The following is a 16268-nucleotide window of genomic DNA, read 5'->3' as shown; positions in this document are numbered from 1 at the left end:
ACTATCATCATCTTATCCATCTACCAACTCTCTTCACCCTCTCTTTCTTTCTTCTTACGGTAATAATTAAATACATCCAAGATCCGATATCTCAGTAGTTTACTGGTGATTTCCGCTAGTTAGCAAGTGAGATTGATTTAAGAACGTGATGCTAGATCAGGTCGGGAACTACAAGAACGATAATTCTACTATATGCAATGGTAACTAAACAAAAAATATAAAAACTTATTATGCATAAAATAATTTTGGATTTTGCTATTATAAATAAAAGAAAGTCATTTATTGAATAGAAAATAAAAATATAAATCTTGGTGGACAATGGCGGGTGGACGGTGTCAACTCTCAGTGTCAAAAAACTCAATCGTCAAGCATTCACACATCCACTAAAATCGGTGGTCATCCACACATCCGCTAAAATCTCCAGCAATTGTCTTTTCTTCGAACGAATCAGAAAGACACTGTTCTGGTGCATCTCGTGTCACATGGTAAGTAATATATATTTATTCATGCTCGGGTTTTAAATTTCTTTGTTCAATTTTATTTTTCTTATACTGTTTGTACATTTGGGGGTTTAGTTTGGGATTATATATGTTTCATAGAGATTTGGACTAATTTGTCTGAGACATAGATGGCATACACAGGGATGGAATTGTTCATGGAGAATTTCAAGATGTTGATTTACAACAAGGATAATCCAGTTGTTAATAACCACCCATCTCTTTTATCAAAAATGTCTGAAATTCAATTGCTTTATCAAGAGCTCAACTCCATATTCCGAACCTTGTTTGTCGAAAAAGAATACGGCATACACGAGCTTGAGCTTGAAGAAGTAAGTAATCTGAAGAAAAGATTCAAATATTTAGCAGAAGAGGCACACAATATTGTTGGTCTCTTTGTGTATGCTGTCATTTTAAAAGTAAATGTCTTTCCAGCAAACATGATTTTATTGAAGATGTCCTGAATATGAAAGCTGCTGAGAGTTCAATTAAGTATAAATACTCCCTGGATCTTAAGAATGTAATGAAATCTCTCAAATCTATCAGAAAAGAGTTAGATAAGATCATTGATAACCTGAAGATGGATTCGTCTACAAGCGTCAACCTCGTGAAAACACAACCTGTTTCTGCAGCTGGTAAATCCAGAACTAAAAGTTCAGTAAGAACGAAAAAAGTTACGGAAGAAATGGTTGTGGAGCTCAAGTATGACGCGGGGCTGATTAGGGACAAGCTTGTGGAAGATCAGAAGCAGCTAGATGTTGTCTCTATTGTTGGCATGGGAGGGATTGGGAAGACTACCCTTGCTGCTAAAGTATTCAGTGATCCTTTTGTGGTTTATCATTTCCATGTACGCGTGTGGGTCACTGTTTCTCAGACGTATGAAAAACACGATTTGTTGATTCAAATTCTTTCATTCATGGATGTCCAGCTAGACGTTGCAAGTGCCAGTTACTCTCGTCTTCGTGAGGTATTGCACAAAAGCCTTATGGGCAAGAGATATTTGATTGACATTGATGATATTTGGAGCAATGAGGCATGGGATGTCCTGAAACTATATTTCCCCAATGGTAATACGGGAAGTCGAATTCTGATTACCAGTCGCCTCAAAGATGTTGCCTTATATGCAAAATCACATGGTTTCATTCATCAGTTGGAGTATTTAACAGAAGAAGAAAGCTGGGAGTTGCTATGTAAGAAGGTGTTCCATGGTGCTGAATGCCCTGAGTGGTTGATTGAAATTGGAATGCTAATTGCAAAAAAATGTCATGGATTACCACTTGCGGTGGTTGTCATTGCTGGAATTCTAGCAAAAGAGGCACTAATCCAAGATTCATGGGAAAAAATTTCTCAAAGCGTGAGTTCGTACATTGTCAGTGACAGGAATGGGTTTGTGGATATGTTGGCGTTGAGGTATGACCATTTACCTCCTCACTTGAAAGATTGTTTTCTCTACCTGTGTAACTTCCCAGAAGACCACAAGTTTCATGTACGAAGGATCGTCTGGTTATGGATGGCCGAGGGGTTTATACAAGAATTGGGAAATCGAAGCTTGGAGGAAATTGGAGAGGAATACCTGGGGGAGCTAGTCGATAGAAATCTGGTCATTGTTGCATATAGAAAGTTAAGTGGCGCCATCAAAGCTTGTTATGTTCATGATCTTTTGAGGGAGCTATACATGGAAAAAGCAAAACAAGAAGGCTTCTGCCTGAAAATAAACACACAAAAGAATTGTTTAGCTTCTGTGAGATCATGCCGCATATTTACAATTGTTGACTTCTTTGGAAACAACTATTTTGATCAACCTAGCTCAATGGTCCGATCACTTGTGTGTTTGCATGGTGGCAGATCCATGATTAACATCACTGATATGCATTTCTATTCTTACCTTCTTCTAATGGTATTGGATTTACAGAACTATAAATTGCATGAATTTCCGAAGGCTATAGAATTACTAGTTCATTTAAGGTACCTTGCGTTCTGGTATACAAGAGGCTTTCCATCCTCTATATGCAATCTTTGGAACCTTCAATCTGTCATAACTAAGAGTGTTAGCGCCTTGTGGTTGCCAAATACTATATCAAACTTGGTGAATCTAAGGCATCTGGTGAGTGACAAGGATATATATTTTGACTCTATTGAAAAGCCAATGAATTTGCATACTATTTCTAAGGTGAAGTTGGGAAATGGGGCTGGAAGTTGGGTGAAAAATATTCCTACTATCAAGACGCTTAAAGCAATGACTCGCAGCAGAGACGATCATGATTTTGCAACACTCACTTCCCTAGAAACGCTGGTGTGGACTACTGTAGGCTTAAAAGCACACGCATTTGGTAAGCTAGAATATCCGAAGATTCACATGAGGCTTCCTGCTTCCTTGAGAAAGCTTTCATTAACAGGGTGTTATCTTCCTTGGAGCGAAATGTCAATAGTGCAATCATTACCAAACCTTGAGGTTCTGAAAATACTAGACAACGCATTTTTGGGACCAAGATGGGAAACCGGTGATTCTAAGTTTCAACAACTAAAATACTTGAAACTGCAGGGCTTGTACATCCAACACTGGGAAGTTTCTACAATCAATTTCCCACGTCTCAAACATTTAGTGCTGGATAGATGCAACCATCTGGAAGAGATCCCACTTGAACTTGGGGACATCCCAACACTTGAGCTTATTGATATTGATGACCACAATAGCTTTGTTATAGAATCTCTAGAAAGAATTTGTGAAGAACAACAAAATCTTGGAAACTATTACCTCAAGATAAACATTCGAAGGCATTGGACAGCCGACTTTATTATTGGAAATAGAGAGAGATATGATCTTTTTGAAAAGCGATAGATGGCCTTTCTTATTGAAAATCAAGAGAAATTTGATTTTGGTGATGGTTTTACCAAAACCAAGTGATTTTTGGATCACAATGGGCGTCTACGACGCGTATTGTTGTTCATAAAAGTTAAAACTAATGTTATGTATACTGTATACTTAATGATGATTATAAGTTTCTATCATCTATAAATGCAAAGCATTATTTATTTTACGTTATGATATTATATAATATATTAATATGTTCTGTTTTAGTGCAGTAAAAATAGTTTCTGGTAATTCCGGTTTGAGATTTGGCATCTCTATTAAGTAATCTTGCAAAAAAGGATGTTATCAACAACTACAAAGCAGCACTGAAGAAATTATACAAAGCAGTAAACTTACGTCACGTATTTTATTATATTTATTTTATTTCCAGCAATAACTATTTCCAAAGAGCTATTTGAAAGGTCTTCATCTTAACAAACACCTTGATACCATTAAGCTATAAGCCCCCATTAAGCTATAAGCCCTTTAGTCACTAACTCTAAATGTCAGAGAAGCAATGTAACCAATATGTTTTCAAATCCACAGGAAATTTATAGGGTTTCATATCAATAAATCTTCACAAAGCTATGTAGATATTTGTGATATGTCTTAGTAACTAAGAATAGCATCCTTAACTATAACCGAACTATAAGTTCTATAACATCCGGAGTGAAGAAAATTACTGATCGGGTTCTATTACCAGATGCTACTCAACCTACTAGATGGAACTCAATGATGCCTTAAAACTGAACATTAATTCATGTGGAGAGGTTTTTGCTGGATCGACTTTTGTGTAATCCTACTCTGATACGCGCCATTAAGAAAAATTAAATACTTATCTTAACCTAACCCCATCCTAACCTTTTTTTAAATGGCCCACATAACCTATACTCATCCTAACCCAAACCCATTTGACCCAATAACCAAGCCAACCCATCTTGCCACCTCTACGGTCATTAGTCTATCTCTTGCTAAACTTGGACCAACCCATATTATTCAAGAACACCTTCACTGCTTGACCGACAACCCATATTATGGCAAACAAGGACAATCTATAACTTCGGTTGCAAAAAACAAGGTTCGTCACCTGCTTATCAATTGAAAATTACCAAACCAAATCCCTAATCCAGTATATCCCAATTAGAGTACTCTCAGGAATTGAAAAATAAAGATTAAGGTTTCAAAAAAAAAAAAAAAAATTGAAAAAACATTGAATGCCTAGATTGTTCGTCCCAAACATTTAATAATAATAATAATAATAATAATAATAATAATAATAATAAAAAAGAGAAGCTAAGTTAAATCAAACACAGGACCGTCTCCGAGAATTGAAAAAAAAAATATTAGACCAAAGGCGAAAAATATTTTTGGGCCTTAAGTAAAAGGAGTATTTTGTTGGATTTAAAAAATTTAATTTTTAAATGGGCTTAATTACTTGTTTATAATTTGGGTTGTGTAAAAACTTTTGTTTAAAAATAGGCTTAAGCATGTCTCTAATGAGACTAGAACCCACCATAACCTTTTGGTTGGGAGTCATACCACTTTGCCACTAGATCAAGCTAATTGTTATATAATTGAGTTTAAACATTAAATATACATATCATTTTTTATAAAAATATATATATTTTAAAAAACAATTCTGGCCTAGCAAGGTGTCGCGCCAGGGCCGTCGACCCCTCCACCCCCCCCCCCCCCCCAGGCGGCCCTGATCATCCTACTTACAAATGCTATCCACCTAAAGGAATTCACAGGTGGATTAACTGCTAATGGTCATGAGAAGTTTCCTTCAATGGTTGATTCGGATTTCATTCTTGTTGATGGAATTATTGATTGGGTGGATTAGAACCGTGTAGTGCTTCAATTTTTCGCTCTAAAGCCATCCTTGAAGTATCCCCCGATCCTTGCGAATCAGGCCCTTTAAGACAGGAAAAACGTAATTTTCTCGTGTGCCCGCCACAGGCTATTGTTCACCATTTTCCTTTACGGCTTTAAATTTTTGTACATACGGGAAAGGTTTTGGGATTCAGCTGGGACCGTAAACTACGGAGCCTAAGTCATAAGTTAAGGGCTTGGGAAATCTTCCAGGTTGATTTTGATCTCCCATTTGACTTTCACTCTTTTTTCTCCTTTGTAACTGTTTCAATAATGTGTTTCTAGCACTTGATGTTTAGGCGCAAAATAGTTGCTTTTATATGATTCACATTTGAGACTTACATGTTGATATTTGATAGTTGTTGGACAATATACAAAATATTTTACGTTTACATCTTAATACGTACCCAGGTTGTCGTTTATGGTTTAGTTGGGTTTTAGACTACTACATACTTATAAGATCAAGGGTTCTTTACAAAATATTAGGGCCTAGCCTTGCCAAGAACATTTATGTCTTCGGTTGTGTCATCACCAAAGGTGCTTATGCCCCCATTTTGTTCATCCCCAAGTACAACCAAAGTTAATATCTAGTGAAGACAAAATGACACAAATTTGGTCGAACCAAATGTAAACTAATCAGCTAAAAATAGTTTTTACTACCCGCGTATTACGCTGGGTTATGTAAACTTCATTTTAAGTCATAATATTAGCAGTTGTAATAATGAATCCACATGACAACTTCATAGCCCATGTCACAAAGATTCAATGTGGACTCAAATTTTGACTAAAATGTCATAGGTTTTGCATCTTGAAAAAGATACAAATCATCATAAACTAAAAGAACCGACTATGAGAAATTTAGGGGGTAAACACAAAAAAGAATATAAGCTCACTTTTTATTATAAAACATGCTTTATCAAAAGGTAAATATGACATCAATCCAAGATAACCCAAAGAGTGTTTGGATGTAATTTTCAACCAAAAAACAGGTTGTTGTCTTCCATCCGACCTGCCCTCCCAAGATGTTGATTATCAGAATTTTGTTCCAAAACACCCGTAGACAAATTCAAATTTGTCATCATATTCTCTATATATAACATCTAAATCAAAGACCAAAAATCAAAGTATGCGTCCAGCTCAAAAAACTACACAGATTAACAGAAATACGAATAAGAATAAAACAAATGAGATTCTGGTTAATAATAATCAAAACAAAGAGGAACAATTATACCAAAGTCAATAATACTAGTTGATTGATATGAATAAGAACAAACTTAAAAATCAAAGGAAGATATGATTAAGAATAAAGTTCAGAGAGGCTCAGATTCACTAATAATAATCAAAACAAAGAGGAAAAAAAACGCCAAAAACACCAATTTGGTAATTTATCACCACGCCAAGATAAGGTAAGTCTCAAGCTTTGTTGATTCACTCAAGACAACAAACTCATCATCATCATCATCATCATCATCATCGCCTATAAACATTGCTTGTTTGCCTCATAAGCTACGACAAAGTCGCTGGCCCATCAGACGGCGTGTTGCAACTCTACCGCCACCATAGACGGTCCAAACCATCGTTTTGCCTATGTCTCTTTCAGAAAAAAAAACAAAGGTTAAAAGAACTTAGGTGTAAGACCATCACAGTTTGAAAGCGGTAGCAACAACGACAGAGTCGCCGAACCATCGGAAGGAACCCGACATGGCTGTTCGTCGGCCAAATCCGATGAAACCACCATCGGAAACCCCATCCTCATCCGACTGTCACCCCATTCATCGCACCATCCAGAACATCATATGAAAATGGCACCACCATACCACTTGTAGGTCCTAGAGACGGGATCAAACAGCATGTTGTTAGATCAATCTCACACAAAGCTAGCGGAAATCACTTGTATGTAGCCGAGTTCTAGTATCTAGTTTAGTGTTTGGTTATTTCCAAGAATGGAAAGTGAGAGAGGGAGTAGAGAGTTGGTAGATAGATAGAAAATAGTTTTGGCAAAAGGTTATTTAGCATGTGCATGCTTCACCTATAAAAAGTGAAGCCATGCCATGCCCACTTCTATTATTTGCGGCCCAATGGGCTCAAGGTACATGGCCTCGGGCCAAAACATACTTACATGAACTGAAAAGTAATAAAATACATTGTAACATACTAACATGATCGAAATAATACAAAAGACTACACAACAAAATAGGGTTTAACAACTTCCTGCCATTCGGTCCGTCTTGTAGTTGAAAGGGGAATCATAATCAAATAGTTGATTGTCAACAAAATAATGAACGAACTAGTTTAACTTCTCAACTATCTTGTCAGTATTGTCCCTTCGAACATTTTCAACTGTGGACAGAGGAGAATCGTAAAGCTTCAACAAATCCTCCTTGCCGAGACTCGCTAGTTCATGCTCATAAAAGAAGCGAAGCGTATGCATGGTCTCCCAGTGAATGATGACCTCCCTGGTGCTATTGTCGAACTCCTAGTTGATGAAGTCATAGAGCATGTTAGGCGTGAACGGTTCTCCATGATAGATTGGTTGCCGATGATCTTTCGTCATCTTGTACCTCTATGCCTTTCTTCTCTTGTCGGTGACCAAATTGACTTTGGTAGGATGCAAGTAATATTTACCCTTGTTAATTGTGAAATTGGGGTAGTCATCCTTCCACTCCTTGCTCAAAATTCGCTTAAACCAACCATCCAATTTATCTTCATAAGCACCCTTTCTCACAATTCTTCGAATATAATTCATGTCAAACTGAGACAATGAATGCATTTCCGAGTAGTTCATGTATGTAAGATTTCCATCCGCACGTCAAAGAGCCCATGTATTGTTGTCATCGTGCCATTTGCAATAGAGAATGGGAGAGTCATCGTGGTACGTGTAGTTTCTGCATCTGATGCTGGCATTTTCCCGATACTGTGCCACTTTTTCTTTCTGGGCTTAGGCACTTGAGAAGCTTCAGCACTAGGAAGAGCAACAACTATGGCAGTCTCTTGTTCCGAAGCTTTGTCATCACGAACCCGCGTGTCCGGATTCGGAGAGTAATTAATGCCATCATCATCAGACTCTTCTTGAATTGGAGATAAGGTAACTGCAAGTTCATCAATATTAAAAATAGACCTGAACTCATCGTCCAAGACTGCATCCCTTTCCCTGGTATTCTAAGAAGCATCCTCGGTCATGGGATCATCACGTGGCGTATCATCATGTGGAGTTGTTTGCTTGTCTGCTCCACTGCCACCACCACCACCATTATTTCCACATCATTATTATCCGAGTTGTCATCATCACCACCCGACTCTTCATCAAAGCTATCCATCACATCATCTTCATCCTCTTCTTCATCATCCTTATCACGCTCTTCATCACCTTCTTATCGCCACCAGCTTCAGACACTCCAACAGTCAGAGTTACAACAGGAACACTTCCTGAACCACCAACACTGGCACCAACAATCATGGCCACCACCAAGGCATCACTACTGGTAATATCGACACATGCACCACCACTAGGACCAGCCGTAGCAGACTGTCCTTTCTTTCTTTTATTCCTTTCATCTTCATCATTGGAGTTCATCCAACCTCCAAAAACTTTCATCAAACGATCTTTAAGACCCTCAATGTCTTGTTCAGTGATATTCATAAGCTTAGAGGCGGAGAGATATTTGTTGATCAAGTCTTCATTCATTTTCAGTTGAGCTTCGTTTAAACAATCCTGCTCTTCCAACTTGATCTTCAACCGTTCAATCTCTGATGTGAGCTCAACATTTTCTACAATAAGAGTACCAACATTCCTTGAAGATCCTTGATCACTCTTAACCAAAGCAATCCTCGCTTCTAGACGTTCAGTAACAAGTAGCAACCTATCATCTCCTTCTCCAAGTTATCCTTTAGTCTTGTTTCGATGCGAGATGAGGACGACAAGTCACTTTCTAGATTGGAGATTCATGGCTCCAGCCTTAAACCCTCCTCATGTTGTCGAACGAGTGACAGTGATTGATCAGTCAATAATGTTTGCTGACTGTCCACTCGCTTTTGGAGAACTTCAATCCAACTTTATTGACTTGCAATGAGATCAGCCTCTCTATCATTCTCCAACGTGGCCACCCTCTCTACCAACACGACCTTCTCCTTTTCCAACTCCACACCCTTCTTCTTCTGATCTTTCACATACTCAAGCAACACTTTCTCACAATCAGCTCACTTCGCGTTTGATTCCTCCAGTGCAATAATCCTATCGAGGATAGGATCAGTGTACACTGGAGCCTTCTTGTACTTACCTCCAGACATGGGTGTAGGGGTTAGAATTGGGGATTTTGTAGTTGTTTTAGGAGTGAAGGATTGGGTAGGTTGGGATGTTGTTTGTAGAGGTAGGTTTATGGTTTGTTTAGAAAAGAAATTGGTTAGGCTAAAGTTAGGGTTTGGGGTTGGCATGTGGTTAAGGTTTTAGGTTGGGTTGGGTTGATATGGGGATGGATGTAGTTTGGGTACAAGGTGAGAATGTGAAGGTTGATAGCCAGTAGGTTGTAGATCTAAGTGGCGAGGTAAAGTTTGGTGTCCTAAAGGGTGAGATGAAAGGTGGTGGAGAGTGTGTTAGTTGGAATGGTGAGGTTTGTTGTGGTTGGTCTGGAGAGGTTGTGGGAATTTTTATATTGGGTAGAGATGATCTAAGGATGGGTGCACGTTGTTGTGAGGGGGGAAGTTAAGGACAGGTCACGGGTGAGTCATTTAGTTTTCGTGGGGTGTGTTTTGTTTTGGGTTTTGATCAAGGAACCTTGGCTTATTTTCCTTTTAAAACAGCCAAAGTGCGAGAGAAGGTAGTGGGTGAGGCAATGTGAGGGTCAGGTTGAGTAGTATGTGGAGGTGGGGTGGCAGTTTATGTCCCAGCGGTGGAAAGTTTGATGATTAAGGAAGAGGCCTTATTGGAGTTCCCGACCTTCCTCAAACGCTTAAGCGGCTGTTCTTCCTTTTCTTCCTCCTTAGCTGGTTGGGAAGAACCACCAGCAGAAGGCTTGCTAGCGGCCTTCCTCTTCTTCTCAGTTTTTCCCTTCTTTCTCCTTTCAACTTTAACCTTGGGTTCCGTTTCAGTAGCCTCATCATCTAGCTCCTCCACATCCTGCTCGTCATCACTATCATCATCATCATCATCATCATCACTACCACCCCCTTCTTCAACATCTTCATCAACGGGTTCAGTTCCAACGAACAAACCGAAATTAGTTCTCGGAACTTCTCCTTGGTATTTATATGCTCGAATCGGAGGATTTAGCATGGCTTTGAACATAGTTTGTGTTACCATTTTTTCATGATGATGCTCCTCATGAGGAAGTTTATTTCGTGTAGCATCAAATTTTATCAGGTACACAGGCCTAGGAACATCAAGTAATAGATAATCCAGCAGCAATTGCATAAATCTTGGGTATATCATCCAAGCATTATTTGTTGAATCATTTGTGTGCATGCACAGAAAGATCATCCTTGAGTAATTGAACTGAAATTTGTTTGTCAAGCAGGCCATAGCTCTAACCCAGCCAGTTCTTAACTTATCAAAACCTCCCTTTAACTCAGACAAGCAGTTTTCTATAATGTGAAACAAAAACTTCCAATATGGCGGCAAATGCTTTTTCTCAAAAGTTGTCCATTTCGCATCATATCCGTCCTGTGTAACAAAATATTGTAGCCATCGCACCCCCCCCCCCCATTCTCAAAGAAATGATGTTCAACATCTTTGATTCTCATAGCTCGTCTAATGTCAGCCTCGGTTATCCTTAACTTCTTCCCGGCTACCTGAGTTGTAATGGAATCACCGTCTTTGACAGCCATGGCCTTTGTCAAAAATTTCTCAACCAGAGTGGATCTCAAGATTGGCAGATATGACATACATCAAGGGACTTTTTATCAATCCTTTTATCATAGATATGAAAACACCAGGTGTTTCCTCTTCTTGGGTAGATCAACTGGGCAATACATGTTATGTTGCTGCAAAACATCATCAAAGAAAACGATAGAACTGATATTTTAATAAGAAAGCAAGAAAATATAAACAAGAAAATAAAGTTATAAAAGGGGGAAACTAAACAGAATGTCAAACCTGAAAAATTTGGAAAACTTCCAAGTTAAACTGAATCAAGTCGAATAAAAAGAAACGAATCGAATCAAATAATATGAAAACGAATCAAACAGGATCAGGGGCTCGATTCAATTCAAGATTGATAACTCGATTCGATTAGGATTAGGGGCTCGATTCAGTTGGAAGTTAAATGCTATTCGACTAAAATTAGGGCCTCGATTCGATTGGAAATATAGGTTCAATTCCATTCAAATGAACCAATTCGATTCGATTCAAATTCCCAACTCGATTTGATTCAAATGAATCAACTCGATTCGATTCGATTCAATCCCAACTCGAGTCAAAACAAATGTATGTCTAAAACTCAATGCCACACAGATTTGGGTTCGCTAAGACCTGATATACCCTTCTGTACAACTTTTTCAAGCAAACTCAAACAAAAAGACACCCAATTGGACTCATAAAAGTCCGAAAAACCCTAAAATTTTAAATCTTTGCAAATCTGTACAAAAACTAATTAAATCAGTCCAAAGGTTGGTTGTGATGTCGTAAACACCGATAAGTGGTCGACAGATCCACTTACGGTTCAGTTATAACCCGTCAAGCACAGTACCAAGATCAAACAAAGATTTAACATGAAATGATGTAGTACTGAGGGTGAAGGATCCATTGTGATGATTATCAAGTATGATGAAACAACAAATAAGTATATTTGGGTTTGCTATTTGGTGTTTTGAATGAGGAGGTGGAAGTGTAGAGGGAGAAAGAGTGTTGAGAGGTTTCTTTGGAAAGTGGAAAGTGAATAAGTGAAATAGATTTTGGTTTTCCCCAATTTATCAGTATATCTCGCGATAGGGTCAATATCTCTCGAGTTTTAAAACATTTTACGCTTTCAACCCCGAACTCTGAAAATATTAGCAGATTTAAGCCTCAAAAATATTTATACACCAAATCCAAACACTCAAATATATACAAGATATATTTTTGTTGGTCTACACGTTAAACATCATTTACATAAGGGACCTTAACGATAAGCCACTAAACTTAAAAAATTTTTTTAATAAAACTTAAAGTTAAATAAAATGAAATAATAAAATAAATAAAAAAAAAATAAAAATAAAACAACCTTAAAGACTTGTTTTAAAGTTGAAACATAAAATAAAACAAAATAAAATAAAATTAAAATTAAAAGAAATGATAGGAGTAAATGAAATTAATATTACATATTAATAATATTTAGAAAGATCACAACATGGAATCATATTGATCGATAACATCCTAGATTGCACTTCTATTTGAGTATTATTATACCAAAATCCCAAAGTAGATTGTAGATATATTTTGTCCACTTTAAACTTGACAAGTATTTGATATCAAGTGATACGTTAAGGTATGTGTTAAGGACAACACTTATGGGTCCCCATATAATCCAACATGCTACTGACTCCATCATACCTCAAACATAATTTGTGTTCATCAGATCACCTCGAATTGACTCCGACTCCCTAATGATTGATAAAAACATTTTAAGCTTATTTAAACTTTTACAAACATTAAAAAGTTGAACCGTGGACTTAAATGCCACGCAAGTCAGACTCACATGCCTTCGTTTAAGATGTTTAGGACTTACTGTTGTCAGACTTATTGCCTCATCTTAAGTGGTTCTAGATTCCCCTTTTGTTTGCTAATAATCAACAGTTTTGTTGACATTAAACATTTAAGAACTTTTGCAGTTGTTTGCGTTTTCTTATAAATTTTTAGTGTTTATGATGTACTGAAAATCGGTCTGTAAAAACTTAACCTAACTTAGACACTCTAGTTTTAAATTTATAAATCTAGACTATCCTAATGCTAGACCACTAGACAGGCAAGTGTACCTATCAACTGTAGTAAAGCCTAAAGAAGTCCGGATATCGAACCCAAAGGAGACTAGCGACACCTAAAACTAGACTCTGACTTAAAACTTAATTAAATAGATTTAGTTAATTTTTGTGTTTTTTTATTTATTAGCTATAAACTAAAGAATACTTTAACTAAAACTGACACTAGACACTGACAATGACAAACTTCAACTCTATGACCTAGACAAACTCAAAGATGGGAGAAGCACTACCTAGGTTTAGAATCCTATTTGTGAAACTTGGATCTCTCTCGGCTATGGAAATTATGATGGAACTGGGATTTTAAAATACGACACCCTTAGACAACCTAGTGGATCCCTGATCATTCTCCGGGTGTGACCTAAATGGAAACCTTAAGTGGCATGTAAACTTACCGGCTGGTCGGATTACCTGTCAGTCTCTCCAACAATACTAAAGTACCCTAAAAGAAAGATCACCCGTCGGTCTCACTATCTCAATACACCCTAAAGTGCAAGGGGTAACCTAAGAACAATCGATAAGACAAAGAATTACAATGAAACTAGGGAAATCTAGGAAACCTCCTGTCAGAGCGTTCTAGCCTAAACACCTAATCCCAAGGACAACCCGACTATCTATTACCTCTCAGTTTCTAGATAGGTAGAATATAAAATTTTAATAAATCACCAACCAATGTTCCTATGGATTACTACGTCTAGTAAAACCATAAAATAATCACAAACACACAGTAAGCAACATAAATATCCGTCTATAACTGAAAGACTTTCAACAAGACACATACGGAACAAAGATCAATAATAAATAAAAACTATATATGCAAACACATCAAATCAATTATAAAAAGATTCTTTACTTTAATATTAATCCAACAATAAAAACCAAAAACCAAGAAAAATCCTCAAATCACAAAGTAGTCATCAAAAACCTAGGTAGCTAGGGAGTTCAACCAACAATCATACTCAAGAACAAGATAAAATAAATAGGTCTAAAAACTGAATTCATAAAGAAAAGAATAATTTCAAACCGAATAATAATATTTGGATGAGTAGATATTAATCTTGGAGGCTTTATACTTGAACACCCATGCCTGCTCTCTTCTCTTGCTTTCTTTTTTCCTTATGGCTGTTGTGGGCCAACTCTCCTGTTCGACTTGCGGCACAAGTCCCCCAAACTTCTATAGGGTTCTCCTCTTTCAATCTGTGGTGACATCTTATATTATATTATGTCAAAATCTCCAAATTAATTGTCCACTATTACCACGGCCCATGTAACCTCTTCTCATGTGGGCTGCTTCTAATTTAATTAATCTTGCACAAAGACTTTGATATATATTACTTTTCTTTTCTGTCTAATCCCACGTGAGTTCCCATTTAATTGCAACTTGATACATATGAATTAATTCCTTGCTTAACTTCTTGGTCGCCACTAAGTTTCATGTTTATAGACCTGTCATACAATTAAGTTAATTAGTCACCATATTAAATAACGTAAAAATTCTCTATGTTAGTTCGTTGTCTCTTGAGACCAGTAAACTCATACATGAACCAAATAATAATAATATTCAATAAAACCTTGGCTAAAATGTAGTTAAAAGTATAGGAAATATTTATATATAATATGTATATTTTAGACCACATCAAATATCCCCACACTTTAATCTTTTTCGTCCCTGAAAAAGCTATTTGCAATGGAATCATAATCGGAAAACTGATTTTCAAAACATTTAGGTTACTTTAATTAATAATAGATAAACGCAAAAATCGCGATTGCCGATATTGTTGTCCACTTAAACCCAGCACCTGCCTATCAAGCCCCCCGTCATATTTAACGATTAAGTTCAAGTGATGTCAATAAACCTATGGATCTCACACCTAAAGAGTTACAGATCTGCTTACCCCCATCTCAAGCATAATAAGACAATATAAAACGGGTTGAAGCAGACTAGTTCAACCTATCACCGTAAGCTAAAAACCATTTAATGGTAAGAAGGAAATGCACTTAGGTGGAATTCGATGGATGAATGGTCAAATTAGGTCGTACGAGCAGTTCCTAAACCTAAAACTATATTAGTGGATTTTGACCCAACATTATTTCACCCGAGCTGCAACCCAGTATATGACGGTCTCAGGCCTCCACCCTTAGTATTTCCTAAAAAAATATTTATTGACTAAAAACCTCTAACCCCAATAGTGTATCCTTAGAGTCACCATCCCCTTGGTAACACGTAAACTCTCGGCCCCGTCTAGTATGTGCCTTTTGGCCTCGTTTTCTATTACTTTGGTTTTTTTTAGAACGCTTCTTTGGCATTTTGCATTTTGCATAACTTTCTCATTTTTTTTCTGAAACAATTACATAATTTTTTTTTGACGTTTTGTGCAAACAATATTTTGTGCTCTTAGGCATCTTTTTCCTAAATATATACATAACTATTTTCTAAGCTCGTATAAAATTTGGACTTGGCGAACGCCACCACTCGTTATTTACTTTCATAAAACAGAGTGGTGTGCTAGTTTTGAGTGCATGTAATTCTCACCAAGGTTTAAAGATTAAGGTAATACTCACTATGCCTTATCGAATTTTCAGCTTCACTATTCCCCCTCAAGATGAGAACCCACAAGGTTTATGACTATTAGGTATATTAATAATAATCAGGGGAAACTTTTCAAGGCTAGTTGGGCCTACCGACACATCCCAAATTAAGTGCGCTTTCTGTTTTTTTCTCATATATATTAGTAGTTTTAAAAACCAATCCCCAATTTTTCTATCATTTTCCATTTTGTTACAAAACTTAAAATTCAAGGGATATTTTTTTATCTTTTTTTTATTATATTTTTTGTTTTTTTTTATTTTATATAAATATATACTTTTTTTCATTTTTTTAATTATTTTTTTTACTTATATATATATATATATATATATATATATATATATATATATATATATATATATATATATATATATTAAACTACCTAAAAACGTCAGTATCTTATCCCCACACTTAAATTTCACATTGTCCTCAATGTGAGACAGGAAAAAGACAAAAATAAAGGAGAAATAAAATAAAACAAAGCATAAAGAAAATGCAACACACTCCCCTAGTA

The 16268-nt window shown here is 36.7% G+C and overlaps 1 protein-coding gene across 1 annotated transcript; it reads left to right on the top strand.

Moving 5' to 3' along the window:
• Positions 1 to 461: 461 nt before the first annotated feature.
• On the top strand, positions 462 to 3431 carry LOC143614827 (putative late blight resistance protein homolog R1B-17). The gene is made up of 2 exons (XM_077088147.1): positions 462 to 485; positions 629 to 3431. The coding sequence occupies exon 2, from the start codon at positions 964 to 966 to the stop codon at positions 3334 to 3336; it is 2373 nt and encodes a 790-aa protein (XP_076944262.1). The 5' UTR covers positions 462 to 485; positions 629 to 963; the 3' UTR covers positions 3337 to 3431.
• The last annotated feature ends 12837 nt before the right edge of the window (positions 3432 to 16268 follow it).

This window comes from Bidens hawaiensis, unplaced genomic scaffold (genome assembly GCF_021521415.1).
Source record: "Bidens hawaiensis isolate Kalapana, Puna unplaced genomic scaffold, B.hawaiensis_p1.1 tig00041181_1, whole genome shotgun sequence".
Lineage (NCBI taxonomy): Eukaryota > Viridiplantae > Streptophyta > Magnoliopsida > Asterales > Asteraceae > Bidens > Bidens hawaiensis.
The sequence above is the reverse complement of the archived record's forward strand: the minus strand, read 5'-3'. Positions and strand labels throughout refer to the sequence as shown.